Source organism: Rhinoderma darwinii, chromosome 5 (assembly GCF_050947455.1).
Source record: "Rhinoderma darwinii isolate aRhiDar2 chromosome 5, aRhiDar2.hap1, whole genome shotgun sequence".
Taxonomy (NCBI): Eukaryota; Metazoa; Chordata; class Amphibia; order Anura; family Rhinodermatidae; genus Rhinoderma; species Rhinoderma darwinii.
The window spans coordinates 325,420,024-325,436,459 of record NC_134691.1 but is presented as its reverse complement, the minus strand read 5'-3'; the positions used below and the strand labels follow the sequence as shown (position 1 = coordinate 325,436,459).

Below are 16,436 nucleotides of genomic sequence, written 5' to 3'. Positions count from 1 at the left end.
AACTGTGAAATGGAGTTCCAAGTGGGACATGTGCTTTCAATATATTAACTAGTGCTGACTGTCCAAATTAATTATAGCATTGGTAGCATTCATCTTTGGTTGGGTTTGCTATGTTGCTGACATCTTCGCTCCTGTGATTTGTCCTCAGGGCCAGACCTGTAGTTACAGTGGACGCTGAGCTTCTTCTAAATCCTATGATCCTTAATCCTGAGAACAGAACCTGCCTGGTTTCCGTCTCGGAAACTGTGGAGATGATGGTGACTTGGTGAGTGAGAATTCTAGTTTGATTTGTTCTATTAATTTGTATTATACTGCAGATGTTACAAAGGAAAACTACCAATATATTCACAAAATAGGGAGATATGAGTAGGAAATTGTCAGGTTTATTAAACGGCATCTGAATTTATATGTAACATTTCCTTAACCCATCAAAGATGAAAAATGGTTGGCTGCTTAACTTATAGTATGTGCGGACAAGCCTATCAAGTAACAAAATGTCTTTGTGTAATAGTGGTTGAGAGAGGCAGACTGAGGGAACATGACTTTTGCCAGGGACTGATGACCTCATCATAGCAGACATAGTGATATCACTCAGTGTCAGACTCTCAGCCATTCAAATGACTGTCAAAGGCTGTGTGTATGCTGGAATATTATCTAGTCCACTGGCAGCTTTAAAGGGGGGAAACAGCCTTTTACATGAAAGCAGGGCTGGTATTACAAATAATGGGGCCCAGGGCAACAAGCTTAGTAGGGCCCCGTCACTTGCCAATTTTAGAAATTTTTCTCATAATTTTAAAAAATAAAATAAATAAATATATATATATATATGTAAAACATGAATACAAATGCACTTTTTGCCTGAATAGTTATACCCAAATAGTGCCATAGGAAAAATAATAATTCCATAGAATACCCACGCAATACTGTCATTCAGTACCCAAATAATACCGCCATACAATGCCTAAATAATACCTCCATATAGTATCCCAAAAAAACGACCATATAGTGGCCACATTACACTGCTTTATATTTCCCACACATAAGTGGCATTCAGTGCCCAAATAATGCCACCATACAATGGCTAAATTGTGTAGGGCTCCCTTGTGGTCTGGGCCAGTGAAGGGGTTAATGATAAAGTCCCAGGTAAAGTTGGTCAAGGTCAGTGAAGGTTTCTATGTTGCACTCAGAGGTTAATCCCAGGGTCCAATCCTTGGGGTTCCCCTAAGAAACGGGGGTCCCTGGGCAATTGACCAGTTTGTCGCCCTCTTAAACTGGCCCTGCCTGCATGGGGCACAAGGAGGGACTTATGGCACCATCCATTTGCTTGACTGCTTAGTCCGCCCCGATTGCTTCTGTTTGTATATTATATTAATGGAAATGAGGCAAATAACCTTGATGTAAAACGAGATTCTAAGTAACGGCTCGTGAACATGGTAGTATTACAGGTCTACACAACCTCCGAGTTGTAAAGAGCCATAATACGTTCCCAGAAATTCCTATTAGATTCTACTTTTACCTTCGTATGCCTCCGATTTCATAAAGGCATACAGAGATTTTTTTTCTGTCAAATTGTGTATGCGGCATAAAAAAAAATTGTGGCAAGCTCAATCGTATGTTGTATTACGGAGCTATTATAGCAGAAATACAGCGCCATACAGAGCACCATCTGGCCTACATCGGAAAATATAAGACGATGATCATTCACAGGCTGAATTATAAAGAATAACAACAATTGGCAGAAATACCATGTCCACTATATACATTTCCAGCCAGTGGAAGAAATTTTCATCACTTCGAAACAATGGGTTTGATACCATAGACTTTAAAGTAATTGCCACAAATAGTCATAGTCCGTAGCACAAGCCAAATTGTCTAAGTATATACGGCTGCTTTAAGACTATAATCTCCAGAATACTAAATGATGCAATTCGATTTTTGCTACAACAGCTCTTAGATTGTCCCAGCTGATAGTTGCCTTTGTTATTGATTCGCTTTATGTTGTTTTATGTTCTATTGTAGTTGTTATAACCTTGTATTCTGCATCTGAAAACCATTAGAAGGTTAAATCCAACACGCACATAATTCTTTACTCCCACGGGATCCATCTTTTTATATTCCTAGACCAGCTGTGTAGCCTGTCCACAATGACTGCCGATGGATATGTCTGTGTAAGGGAAATTACAGAATGCATGTAAGAGAACCTGAAGGAGGTCGGACTCGCCAGCGCAGAATTTCTATCCCTCATAAAAGCAGACAGCAACATGACATTCCAAGATTGATGCATCACGTTAATAATCTCTTTGTTTATTTCTATAGTTCCCCCACATTAAATGTGAATCAGTAAATTCATACACCTCATTAATGGAAGGCTGCCAGGCCGTGTTTTCTACGAGGTCCACCTGGAAACTCCAGCTATGGAAAGATAAACAGACGCATTAGGTTGTCTAAAACTTTAAAAAATAATCCAGGGCATCAAACAATGTTTTTAGCGTGTCCACTTTCCAACATGCCATATGTTTAGGCAACATTTTTATGTCTTCTTGTAGTTAGTTGAACATCATCAAACCACAAGTTGCTGTTGAGTATGCGAGAATTGAAATACCATAGTGTGCTTTCAATAAGGGTATGTTCACACGCTGTGTTTTCTGGCGTATTTCGGGGCATAAACGGCTCAAAATATGGCTGAAAGATGGTAGCTAAATGCCTACAAACATCTGCTTATTGAATGCAATGGGAAAAATTGTGTTTCGTTCAGATGGGACGTTTCTTTAAGCCACCGTTTTAAAAAATGGCGCGTAAAAAAAAACGCCCCTTAAAAAGAAGGTGCACATCAAGTTTGACTTTTGTCCCAGTAGAGTAGATCAGTTTTTGTTCATCCCACCCCCAGATGCTAAGGGAGCTTAGGGGACAATGAAATATGTGAATAAACTCTTGTTAAAGGACATGTACACCTTTTTGAAATATTTTCCATTTTTTAAATAAAATTGTGTATCAGACTGTTTAGTGAAACTTTCTAAATACTTTTTATTAAAAATTATTTTAACCTTTTGAGATACAGCTGCTTTGCATTGTGTATACAGAGCAGCTGTATCTTGCGCTAAGAACTGAATCTGTCAGGTTAGCGTGACTGACGGGTTTCAGTGTCAGCGGGTCCACCTGTTATCAATCACATCTAAGTTATGAACTTAGATGTGATCGGTAACAGCTCTACCCGCTGACACTGCACCCATCAGTCCCGCTGACCTGACGGATACAGTATTCAGCGCAAGATACAGCTGCTCTGTATACAGGATACAAAGCAGCTGTATCTCAAAAAAAAATTTGAATAAAAAATATTTAGGAAATTGCACAAAACACACTGATAGACATTTTTATTTTTTTTTAAAACAAAATGATTTCAAAGGTGTACATAGCCTTTAAAGCACAGCAGGTTTAGGCGGAGGTAACAGAGGTGTAATAGAACAGGAATGTGCGGGATGTAATGGAGCATACACTACACAGTACAGTAGGCTTTTGTCTCCTATTTAGATCATTATTTTATATGGTTGTATACATGTTTAGGCCCCATTCACACGGCCGTGCCCGTAATCACGGCCCGCAATTGTGGGCACGGCCAGCTGCCAACGGCCGCCTGCATTTTCTTCCGTATGGGAGCACGGTCTGTAAAATGCAAACGAACTGACATGTTCTGTAATTTTCTGAACATTTTTAAGGCACGGACACCCACCCGAAGCGATACGGAAAGGTGTCCGCAGCCAATAGAGCTGAAAGGGTCCGTGATTGCGGACCGTATTACGGACCGCAATTACGGAGAGTTTTTACGGTCGTGTGCATGGGGCCTTAGAAAGGGTTAATGAGAATTGCAAGGTCTTTCTTAGTACAGCTGATGAGGACTAATAAGACATAATTTGCTTGTCCGTATCGATAAAACTGTTGCTCCCAGAGTTTCATTGTACTGTCTGCAATTGCTTATCTTGAATTGTGAGTGTTGCCCGACAAAAAATACTAAGAATAAACTACAACATACAACTTATTATGATAGACTTGGGCTGTGTTCACACTGCATTTATTTCTACATATACGCTGGGAAAAGCTCCCGACGTATATGTTAAACACAGGCCTGTGACGGATGCATAACAGTTGAAGAAAGGAAGATGATCACAGCACCGGAGAGAATATTTGATGTAATATGATGGGTGCGAGCCTTTACAGGAACCTGATCCAAGGATCCACAAATGGAAAGAAACAATTTTCAAGGAACAAGGCAGCACATCCAAAAATAGGATTTAGATAGATAGATAGATAGATAGATAGATAGATAGATAGATAGATAGATAGATAGATAGATATGAGATAGATAGATAGATAGATAGATAGATAGATAGATAGATAGATAGATAGATAGATAGATAGATAGATAGATACATAGATACATAGATAGATAGTAGACGGACTATGGATAGTGCCCCCATGACATTGCTCTATTATAGTAAGTACCAGGATGCAGCGGTCTGCTGTAGTCAGTCCATTATTCCTCTCCCAGGGGAAATAACCCATACATTCCTCATTTCCCATGAGAGTGTCAATCTGTAATCTGCCATAATTACTCCTCACATTCTTGGCAACATTTTGTGTAATAGTGTGTAGGAAATGTGTCCTCAAGTGCGGTATGGGACTGGCCAGATGTCCGCTCTTGTTTAATCACATTGCAGAGAGGAAGTTAATCTTCAGTTTCTCGGCATTATGATTAGAGGGTTGTTTGGTGTCTACTATAGATATGTTAATGGGGCAGAGAGGAGATGTAATTACACTGACCACAGTCGTTACTTCACTGACATGTGATAAAGTTCTTCCCTGGGTGGCGCATGGAATTTCCTCTTCTCATTTTCCACTTTGAATCTGACTTGTCACAAGTGGAAAAAAATATAATGGAACCCCAGGGTTTCGGGTCAACTGGACCTTATAGTTGTGGTGCACCAGGAATCAACATGGCCTTACATAGGACTGCAGGTTGACGTACTGCATTACTCCGTTCACATCTGCATCGCAGATGCCTTCACCACATGCAGCGATAATTTTACCGTCAATATGATGGATCCGGCAGAGCGTTGTGGTTTCCTGACTTACAGTGTGATCAGATTGCATGAATGATGCGGCCCAAAAAGTTAAAGCTTGTCTCACAAAAACAGACCCTTTTAAAATGTAAGCCGGTGCGGCCATGAGAAGCCACATCTGACTATACATCTCCCCCTACATGCTGCGCATTCACATGACCATATACTGTATGGACGACCCATAATCGCAAGATAGGAGCGGCTCTCCCTTTTGGCTAATAGAGGAGGGCCCCTGACGGAGGAACCACCCACTATGATGTTCATACGGCCTATTAGGGCGTATGGACAAGGGTTGTCTTTACGAGACAATACCTTTAAGTAGGTAATAAATTTAAAAAAACCTGGTGAAGTTCTTATATATGAGCCCCGCCTTGACGTAGATGAACCATGCCCCACAATTCCTGGGCACACCCATTGCACAATACTGTGTTTCAGCCTTAGGGTATGTGCACACGTAGTGACCAAAAACGTCTGAAAATCCAGAGCTGTTTTCAAGGGAAAACAGACACTGCTTTTCAGATGTTTTTTGACCAACTCGCATTTTTCGCGGCGTTTTTCGCGCCGTTTTCGCTGCGTTTTTTACGTCCGTTTTTGGAGCTGTTTTCATTGGAGTCTATGAGAAAACAGCTCCAAAAACGTCCAAAGAAGTGTCCTGCACTTCTTTTGACGAGGCTGTATTTTTACGCGTCGTCGTTTGACAGCTGTCAAACGACGACGCGTAAATAACAGGTCGTCTGCACAGTACGTCGGCAAACCCATTCAAATGAATGGGCAGATGTTTGCCGACGTATTGTAGCCCTATTTTCAGACGTAAAATGAGGCATAATACGCCTCGTTTACGTCTTAAAATAGGTCGTGTGAACCCAGCCTTAGAGCACAAATGTACTGAAACGTTTGAATTAGGCCAGTAAATTACCCTGAGAGTGCCACTGTGACCACAGTGCCCCCTTAACCTAGACACCCACAGTGCCCCTTGATCCGACATCCCCACTAACGCCATAACAATAACACCCACCCTTTCCCTTGCTGCTCCTTAAAAAGATTGTCCCAAATGGACAATCTTTGTTCATAAATGTCATGGATAATGGACCCCTTCTGTGAAGAGCCACTGCAAAGACCGTTTCCTGTTCTGATAGACTTTGTGGGACCATGTACCCATTTCAATAGGTGCCATATAATACTACATTTCCGCAGCAGGGAAAAAGTGTGGACACCCGCAGTTTCCCCAAGTTATAATAGCTGATCCCTATCCATGTTTGCATGTTTCACACTGCTCTCCCTCTTTTTCTGTGGGTGGTTGCCTAGCAATGGTTAGTTTGAGGCCCGGGTGACAACGCCTGGTCTCCATGAGTCAGTGGGATCCAGCATTGTCACACACTTCAACAAGATTCTGCCAACTGGATTAGGTTTACAGAATAAAATGACTAATGTTTTCATGTTTTTTTGTTTTTACAGCCTTAATGTGACAGTCTGTATGGTTGTATCCGGAGAAGGTATTCCACGTCACATAGGTCAGTGACATTTAACTGTTTGCATCTGTTTTTAGCATAATATCATTATCTATATCAGGGGCCTTCGGCACTCCAGCTGTTGTGAAACTACAATTCCCAGCATGCCCTGACAGCCTTTAGCTGGGAAAAAAAATCCTTTGACTGTGAGTGCATGCTGGGAGTTGCAGTTTCACAATAGCTGGTGTGCTGAAGGTTGTTGACCCCTGATCTCTATGATAGTTTAGGCCAGGATCACACACACAGTTTTGATGCAGTTTTTGTGGCACTTTTTGTCTCCGTTTTTCGAGTCAAAGCCAGAAGTGGATTCAAAAGGAAGTAAAGGTATAAAGTGAAGACTAATGCATCTCTTTTAATTTGTGTCCATTTCTGTGTTTGGCTAAAAAAAAACGGAGCCAAAAACTTCATTAAAACTGTGTGTGTGCTCCTGGCCTTAATAAGGTTTGACAAATATGCAGATGTAGCAGAGCTAAAATTGTTATTTAAAGGAAATGTACACCCTTTAACATTAGAATCTTAATATTGTACCATAAACGTATGACTGACTACTGGCTAAAAAAAATCCAACATGACAGATTTGCAAATTGTAAAAACAGTCAAAATTGGCCATTTTGACGGACATTTCTCATGCCTAAGGATGGCTTTGGCGCTGCATTCTCTGTTTATTGTGATAATTTCCTGCAGTCCTATAAAAAAAAAAAAACACGTATAACACATTATAAAATTCTCCTGTACATGTTAGAAAATGAAAGCTGCACTCTAATTGTTGGCTATGATCAAAAAGGCCACTTTTCTGATATTGTTTCTGATACACATGCTCATTACAGACTTTGTGCACTTCTGCAACCATTTGTTACAGCTCCAATGCATCTAAAAATCAACTTAGCATATAGTCTTGATTTTTAACAAAAGTTCTACTGTTTTGTGTATACAGCTCCTATGCAGACCCATGGTGATGGATCCTGCAGTTATGTATTACCCCCTTCCATCTATACCCTTCTTCTTGATGACTTACAGACAGTAAAATAAAGGGCAAATGGAAGGGAGTAACACATGACTGCAGTATCTGACGACTCATTGGGTTTGTCTGTAGTCTGTAACCATGGAGACACATAGGTCTGCTTTGGAGCTATATACACAAAATCATTGGATTTTATTAAAGGAGATGTATCACCATGACATCCTGTTTTTAAAAGCTGATCCCATGGATATGGTCTTTGTAAAATTGTCGCTGGCTACACATTACTCCTGAAGTGGCCACTACAGTGGAAAAGTAGTTTGGCATGGCAGCCATTCAAATGAAGACAATCAGCCAGAGCAGGAGCCACTGTGGCTGATAGATGGAGTCAAGTTTGGCCTTTTGGATAGGTCTAGTGCGGTACCTTTTGAAAGCGCATTCCCCCTGCCCATATGGTCTGCTGTCTTGCAGTGTACAAATAACCATACCATACAGTGCCTAATTATAAGTGCCATACACTATATTGCCCAAATGACATTGTTTGAATAACACTTCCCCACAGTTTCCTCAACAATGCTATACAGTGCGGTCACGACCATACACTAAAAAAATAATATACTGTAAAGTGCGCAAGTAATCATATTGCCTAGTACATACCATGACACTGCACTCAAATAATACCACCATAGAGTGCTAAAAAAATACCACCATATAGTGCTCAAATAATACCAACATACAGTGATCAAATAATACCAATGTATGGTGCTCAAATAATACCATCATACAGTGCTCAAATAATACCACAATACAGTGCTCAAATATTACCACCATACAACCATACAGTGCTCAAATAATACCATCATACACTGCTCAAATAATACCACCATACAGTACTCAAATAATACCACCATACAGTGCTCAAATAATACCACCATACAATACTCAAATAATACCACCATACAGTGCTCAAATAATACCACCATACAGTACTCAAATAATACCACCATACAGTGCTCAAATAATACCACCATACAGTTCTCAAATTATACCTCCATGCTGTCCTCAAATAATACCACCATACAGTGCTCAAATAATACCACCATACAGTGGTAAAATTATACCACCATACAGTGCTCAAATAATATCAATATACAGTGCTCAAATAATACCACCATACAGTGCTCAAATAATACCACCATACAGTGCTAAAATTATACCACCATACAGTGCTCAAATAATACCACCATACAGTGCTCAAATAATACCAACATACAGTTCTCAAATTATACCTCCATGCTGTCCTCAAATAATACCACCATACAGTGCTCAAATAATACCACCATACAGTGGTAAAATTATACCACCATACAGTGCTCAAATAATATCAATATACAGTGCTCAAATAATACCACCATACAGTGCTCAAATAATACCACCATACAGTGCTAAAATTATACCACCATACAGTGCTAAAATAATACCAATATACAGTGCTCAAAAATTACCATAATACAGTGGCCAAATAATACCAACATACAATACTGAAATAATACCACCATACAGTGCTCAAATAATACCAACATACAGTGCTCAAATAATACCACCATACAGTGCTCAAATAATACCACCATACAGTCCTCAAACTAATACCACCATACAGTGCTCAAATAATACCACCATACAGTGCTCAAATAATACCACCATACAGTCCTCAAACTAATACCACCATACAGTGCTCAAATAATACCACCATACAGTAAGTCACGCACCCCTCAGGCCAGCAGCCATGGATGGGGTCATTTTTTTTATTGATTGCAAGCATGCACATAGGCTTTAAGTCCAGGATCACAAATTCAGTTAGAGGTGCAACAAAAAGCTGCATCTATAAACCATATCAAAAACAGCGGAGCTTAACTCTTATTATTTTTTTTCAAAATTAATAAAATAATCATATTGTCTAGTACATACCATGACACTGCACTCAAATAATACCACCACAGAGTGCTAAAAAATACCACCACACAGTGCTCAAATAATACCATCATACAGTGCTCAAATAATACCACAATACAGTGCTCAAATATTACCACTATACAGTGCTTAAACACAACTATACAGTGCTCAAATAATACCACCATACAGTGCTAAAATTATACCACCATACAGTGCTCAAATAATACCAATATACAGTGCTCAAAAATTACCATAATACAGTGCTCAAATAATACCACCCTACAGTGCTCAAATAATACCACCACACAGCGCTCAAATAATACCAACATACAGTGCTCAAATAATACCACCATACAGTGCTCAAATAATACCAACATACAGTGCTCAAATAATACCACCACACAGCGCTCAAATAAACTAATACCACCATACAGTAAGTCACGAACCCCTCAGGCCAGCAGCCATGGATGGGGTAATTTTTTTATTGATTGCAAGCATGCACATAGGCTTTAAGTCTAGGATCACACATTCAGTTAGTGGTGCAACAAAAAGCTGCATCTATAAACCATATCAAAAACAGCGGAGCTTAATTATTATTATTTTTTTTCAAAATTAACAAAACCGCTGTAAATGTATTATAACAAGTTGAGCCGCCACTGTGTTTATTTATTTAGTTCTTTGCATTGAAATGTTGTCTATGTCTATTGTGACGCTCCTTTCATCAGGCTAAAGGCCATGATATAAACAGTGGCCTGTCTGAAATGGTGAGACATCTCGGAGGGTTAGTAAATCAATTCCGGCTTCTCTCTCATAATAACAACAAACAGCGTGTAATGAAGAGCGGCTTCTCTCGTTTATATTGGCTCTTCTTACTATATTTTATCTAAATAAATCTCATGTTTCTTCTCTAGTGGAAGGGAAAATGTTTGTTTTAAATATCAAGCAAACATTTTGCAATGGGGTAAAATCAGAATGTCCTGCTGTGTTACCTCATATAACCGGAAGAAGCTATTACATTGAATATTTAGTTGTTTGTGGCACCATTGAGGCCCACATCTCTTCACCCTCCCATATCGGAGCTGCCACGGCGATCGGACGATCTCCGCAGTTACAGCACCCACCGTAGACCGCAGATTGTTCCAACCTGACATTTATAACAATTGGAGTCCACTCATCCAAAGGAGGTCCCAAACAAAGAAAGTCCCTATTTGATGTTCAAATGCCCAAATTGGGGTTGTCACGATGAGACCACCCCTTTATATCACGTCTTATACTCCATTCACATCCAAAGCTTGTTTCCAAAATTCTGCTCTTTGCTGATTGGAATGTGTTTATCTAAGGATAATCTATCAGGGTTGTGTTAACACTCAATTAAAGGGGTTGTTCAAGAGTCATACAAATGCCCCTAATAGCGCCAACCTGTCAGAAAAAGTAAAATAACTAATATACTTCTAAAATTCTGCTTTGGTCCCATACCTCACTCCCAGTGGTCCCTTTCAGGCCTGTTTATACACTAGGCCTCAGTGACGTCGCGTTTCTAGAGACGTAATGCCACATGGCTGTGCCGTATTTGAAGCAATCGAACGACATCATTCCACTATGGACGCTGAGGCCTAGTTCATACACCGGCCTGTTGAGGATTTGTGGCACAGGATTGGGGCATTTAATGGTAATTATATGAGACATATTCTTATTTTGATGTTTATTACAGGATGACACTATTATGAGGAGTTGACACTTAGACTACAATTTACACCCTATGTTTTTTGTCCTGGTAATATACATTTTTGCTGTCCTATGTCTTTGCTTGTAGCTATGAAAGCTGAACTGGAGCTGGACTGGTTAAAACAGAAGGGAGCTGTGAAGAGAACGCTCTTCCGTGACTACGGCACCGCGCACCACGTGTTTAATATGAACGTGGGGAAAGATACCGGAAAGCAGTGCCAGGACTTTGTTGTTTATCTCAGAGTAAGTTCTGACCATGTGATGTCAAAAGTGTTTATAGAGCTAAATCTTATAATCTGGCATGAAGACCGGCCCGTATTTACCATCATAATCTTATGAATTTGCCGTATAAGGGTAAGTGCACATGACCTCTTTTCAGACGTAATGGAGGCGTTTTACGCCTCGAATTACGCCTGAAAGACGGCTCCAATACGTCGGAACACATCTGCACATTGCCCATTGCATCTTACGATGTTCTGTGCAGACGAGCTGTCATTTTACGCGTCGCTGTCAAAATACGGCGCGTAAAATGACGGCTCGTCAAAAGAAGTGCAGGACACTTCTTGGGACGTTTTTGGAGCCGTTTTCTCATAGACTCTATTGAAAACAGCTCCAAAAACGGGCGTAAAAAACGCTGCGAAAACGCTGCGAAAAACACGAGCTGCTCAAAAAACGTCTGAAAATTAGGGGCTGTTTTCCCTTGAAAACAGCTCTGTATTTGCAGACGTTTTTGGTTAAGCGTGTGAACATACCCTAACCGTTCAATCCAAAGGGGTAACTTGAAACTCAAAGATCGCAATACTAGTATTCAAATATGGGCTACCATTGATCCTACTAATTACCATCTCCAACCTCCACACCCAATGGGGATTAACATGCAAATGTTAATAGGGGGCAAATAGAAAATTGCATGTTAAAGGGGCTGTCTGCCTTTGACAAGCCCTTTTTGGTCGAAGGGTTCCCTGAAGAGACCCTGGCAGCAAGTGTTTAATTTGTATGCAGCGCCACCACAGGGGAAATTAAATATTACACAATGTCAATTGAAATGAATGTGCTGTCCGTGCAATGCATTTACACGCTGGGTCCTGCAGAGTAATAGACAGTCTTTGTATCCGCTCTCCACTCCTGTTAATATATAGATCTCCGAAATAACTTAGAATTCCCTCATAGGCTATTTTAATTTTTTTTTCTTTAAAAAAACATTTAGTAATATCAGTGGCATTCTCACTGATTTTACTGCCTGGAATGTGAAGCACGACTAAAGGCCCATTTACACGGGCCAAAGATCAGGGGAACAGATCACTCTTTCTGATCATCGGCCCATGAAAAGGGCCAGTGATCAGCTAACAAATAAGCAAGCAAACTTGTTTGTCGTCTGATCACATCTTTAATGAGGCAATAAAAATTATCTGTGTCGGCAGCTGATCTCCCCGTGCCAAACTAAGGGTATGTGCACACACACTAATTACGTCCGTAATTGACGGACGTATTTCGGCCGCAAGTCCCGGACCGAACACAGTGCAGGGAGCCGGGCTCCTAGCATGATACTTATGTACGATGCTAGGAGTCCCTGCCTCGCTGCAGGACCACTGTCACGTACTGAAAACATGATTACAGTACGGGACAGTTGTCCTGCAGCGAGGCAGGGACTCCTAGCATCGTACATAAGTATGATGCTAGGAGCCCGGCTCCCTGCACTGTGTTCGGTCCGGTACTTGCGGCCGAAATACGTCCGTCAATTACGGACGTAATTAGTGTGTGTGCACATACCCTGAGGCCTTATTCACACGGACGTGTCCGTTTTGCGTACGCAAAAACGCTGCGTTTTGCGCGCGCAAAAGGTCCGTGTGTCATCAGCACATGGTGCGTGGCTGCGTGATTTTCGCGCAGCTGGCATCATGATTACACTCTGGTTTTATGTTTACAAACAGAAAAGCACGTGGTGCTTTTCTGTTTTCATTCATTCTTTCTTTTTACTACTGTAGCGCGAATCACGCGTGGCACCCGGAAGTGCTTCCGTGTGCCGAGCGTGATTTGCACGCACCCATTGACTTCAATGGGTACGTGCAGCGCGAAACACGGGCAAATATAGGACATGTCATGAGTTTTACGCAGCGCACATATGCTGCGTGAAATTCACTGACAGTCTGAATGCGCCTATTCATTAACATAGGTCCGTGCCACGCGCATGAAAATCACGCGTGTAGCACGGACGTACACGTTCGTGTGAATAAGGCCTAAGAGTTATATCATTGATCGACGCTTGTTTATCGGCAGAACCATCTAAAAGGATCTCAAGTGCTTAGAAACAGTTAGGCCCTGTTCACACTGAGTTTTTTGCAGGCAGAAAAATCTGCCTCAAAATTCCTAATCTGCCTCAAAATTCCTTCAGGAATTTTGAGGCAGATTTTGTCCTGCCTGTACTATCTTTGCCGCGTTTTTTGCTCTGTTTTTTGTAGCATTTTTTGGCTGTGGACATCGAGCTCTTCGGGCAAAAAGTGCTGCGAAAACCGCTTTCTCTGCCTCCCATTGATGTCAAAGGGAGGTCAGAGACGGAAACGCCTGAAGAAAGGGCATGACTCTTCTTCTTCCCGCAAGCTTTTTTTCCGCTCACAGGAAATGGGAGGCGTTTTCAGGCTATTTTTCGGCAGTGGTTTCCGATGCGCGCTTTCCTCATCAAAAAACGTGCCAAAAAACTCTGTGTGAACAGGGCCATATATGTATGCACTTCATTGTCCTAGAAATAGAATTTAAAAAAGCCACAAAACACACTATTTTCGCTGTTTTTTGTTTTTACATTTTTTGGGTTAATGCACTTTGTCAGGAATGATCATTCCCTTTCCCCAGTGAAACAAAAACCCCAGCAGACACAAATAAACCACAAAAGAACATAGGACCCAAAGAAATAATTGAAAAACTGATGCCGAAAGGGATTTTGTGTGTCATTTGTCAATCAGTTTGAATAAGATATAAGAAAAAAAAAAGTTTTTGGAAAGAATGTTACCATGTATAATATTTTTTCTCAGAATTTTTGATTGACGTCTTATTTTCCCATAGGAAGAATCAGAATTTCGCGATAAGCTCACCCCAATCACTGTCAACTTGAATTACAGCTTGGATGAATCTGCGTTCTTGGGTGTCCAGGATCTAAAACCAATATTAAATCTCTATAAAGAAGCAAAAATACAGCAGCAGGTACGTACCAAACACAAGTCTATCAGAAGGACTGGGCTTTCCGGTAATAATGGGTCCGGGCCTTGTATTGTGTTACATATGTCTTCAACTTTTTACTTTTTAGGGTATGTTCACACGGCTTATTTTCTGCCATTTTTCGGGCCGAAACATCGGAAACAGAATGCATCCAAACATCTGCACATTGATTTCAATGGGAAAAACGGCGTTCTGTTCCGACGGGCCGTTTTTTTATGTGACCGTTCTGAAAAACGGGCACGTAAAAAAGCGCCCGCGAAAAAGAAGTGCAGGTCACTTCTTGAGACGTTTTTGGAGCCGTTTTTCATTGACTCCATAGAAAAACAGCTCCAAAAACGGCCGTGAAAAACGTGAGTTGCTTAAAAAACTGCTGAAAATCAGGAGCTGTTTTCCCACAGCTCCGTATTTTCAGCAGTTTTTTAATAAGCCGTGTGAACATACCCTCCGTGCATAAGCATATTGGCCCACATTTACTAAGACTGGTGTATTTTATCAAAGGTGATAGTTGGAGTGATTTGCGCCAAATTTATTAAAAGATGAAAGCCTAACAATAAACTTGGCTAATTTTGAACTGTCAGGCAGTCATAAAACAAATTTGCGCCATTTTCACCTTGTTTCATTCGGGGGCTCTGCTACATCTTTGTTTTTGTCCATTGAGGAATCTCATTTGTAATCACTTACATTACTTTACATCTGAAATTGTCACAAGTCTTGTGTAATATCTATTTGATGTTTTGCATGACATGGTCACTGTCTTTTGTTTCCCCAAAACTCAGTCTCATATTCTTGTGGAGTGCGGAGATGACAATATGTGCATTCCGGAGCTGAAACTCTCAGCCAAATCGTAAGTCTATGTAAATATACAGAGCTTGATTGTTTTCTAATAGAACACATGCGTCCAAAAAAATCTGCCACCAGCAAGCGCTGTTATAGACCCCAAAGAGCCGTGTTTGTTTTACATGTTGATTATAGTGCTCCACAAATGTTCAACTAATAGGTGACAGATTATCCAGTGAAGTAATATTATGTTTTATAAAACAATACAAAAGTACTCAAAGAAAACAGTAAAAAAAAAAAATTCACAAAAAATTCACATTTTGCTTAGATTATGTGCCTACTAGAAGATTAGCAATCATCATTTTGAGGTCCCTGGCAAGGGCATACATACCATAGGGACAGATTATGCAGCTGCTGTGGGGCCCTTGAAAAGAGGGGGCCCAGCCCTTGTTGATCCCATTCTCTTTGCTATTGGGTGGCAAGAACCTGTGCAGGAGTCCAGTGGAACTGCACTGCTAGCAGACAAGGGGGTGACGTATTGGCCCAAAGGTCATGGAAAAGGGTGGAGCGGTAAACAAACCTTTCTGTCCTTGGTGGAAAAACTCAGCACCATATCAAGGGGCCAATTTTGATATTTGCTGTAGGGCCCTTTTTCAGCTATGTCTGCTACTGGTCTCTGGGGTAATGGATGTATTCATTGGGCATGTTTAAAAGGGATTTCTTAAAGGGGCAGAACTACTTATGTCATATTGGTGCCCCTGGGGCCATTATCTGATCGCCCAGGGTCCTTCTCAGAAGAATAAACTTCCTTGTAATACAAGGACGTCTCAAATCTGCCTGAACAAGAGTCGCTCCTTCTCTGTTCTGGCTCATAAAGCGGGTGTTCCAAGTGGGTTACCCTCCTCTGTGCTGTCCATATTACCTAATAGGGCACATGGATAGGGGGTGTCTTCATGAGATAACCCTTTAATTCTTTTATTTAATTTTTTTGCATAATCGCACTCCGGCTCCATAAAGAATTTAGCCCCATACTTGTTTAATTAGAGGTCTCGATTCTCATTGAATATAATAATTTAGACGACGAATGATCTGCCTGTAAAACGGTTATTTGTACCATTTTTGGGTTATCCACCCGCAGTTGCACACGTTGGATGTTAGACGTACAGTCGGCTGTATGAGTAAATACATGAA

At 40.8% G+C, this 16,436-nt stretch overlaps 1 protein-coding gene across 1 annotated transcript in view; it reads left to right on the top strand.

The window, feature by feature from the left end:
* ITGA8 (integrin subunit alpha 8) overlaps positions 1–16,436 on the top strand; it is a 157,711-nt gene that overhangs the window by 94,759 nt on the left and 46,516 nt on the right. Inside the window, exons 15-19 of the mRNA XM_075827657.1 lie at positions 149–265; positions 6,570–6,625; positions 11,347–11,501; positions 14,316–14,453; positions 15,245–15,312. Of these exons, the coding sequence (XP_075683772.1) occupies positions 149–265; positions 6,570–6,625; positions 11,347–11,501; positions 14,316–14,453; positions 15,245–15,312 (534 nt within the window). The remainder of the gene's footprint in view (positions 1–148; positions 266–6,569; positions 6,626–11,346; positions 11,502–14,315; positions 14,454–15,244; positions 15,313–16,436) is intronic.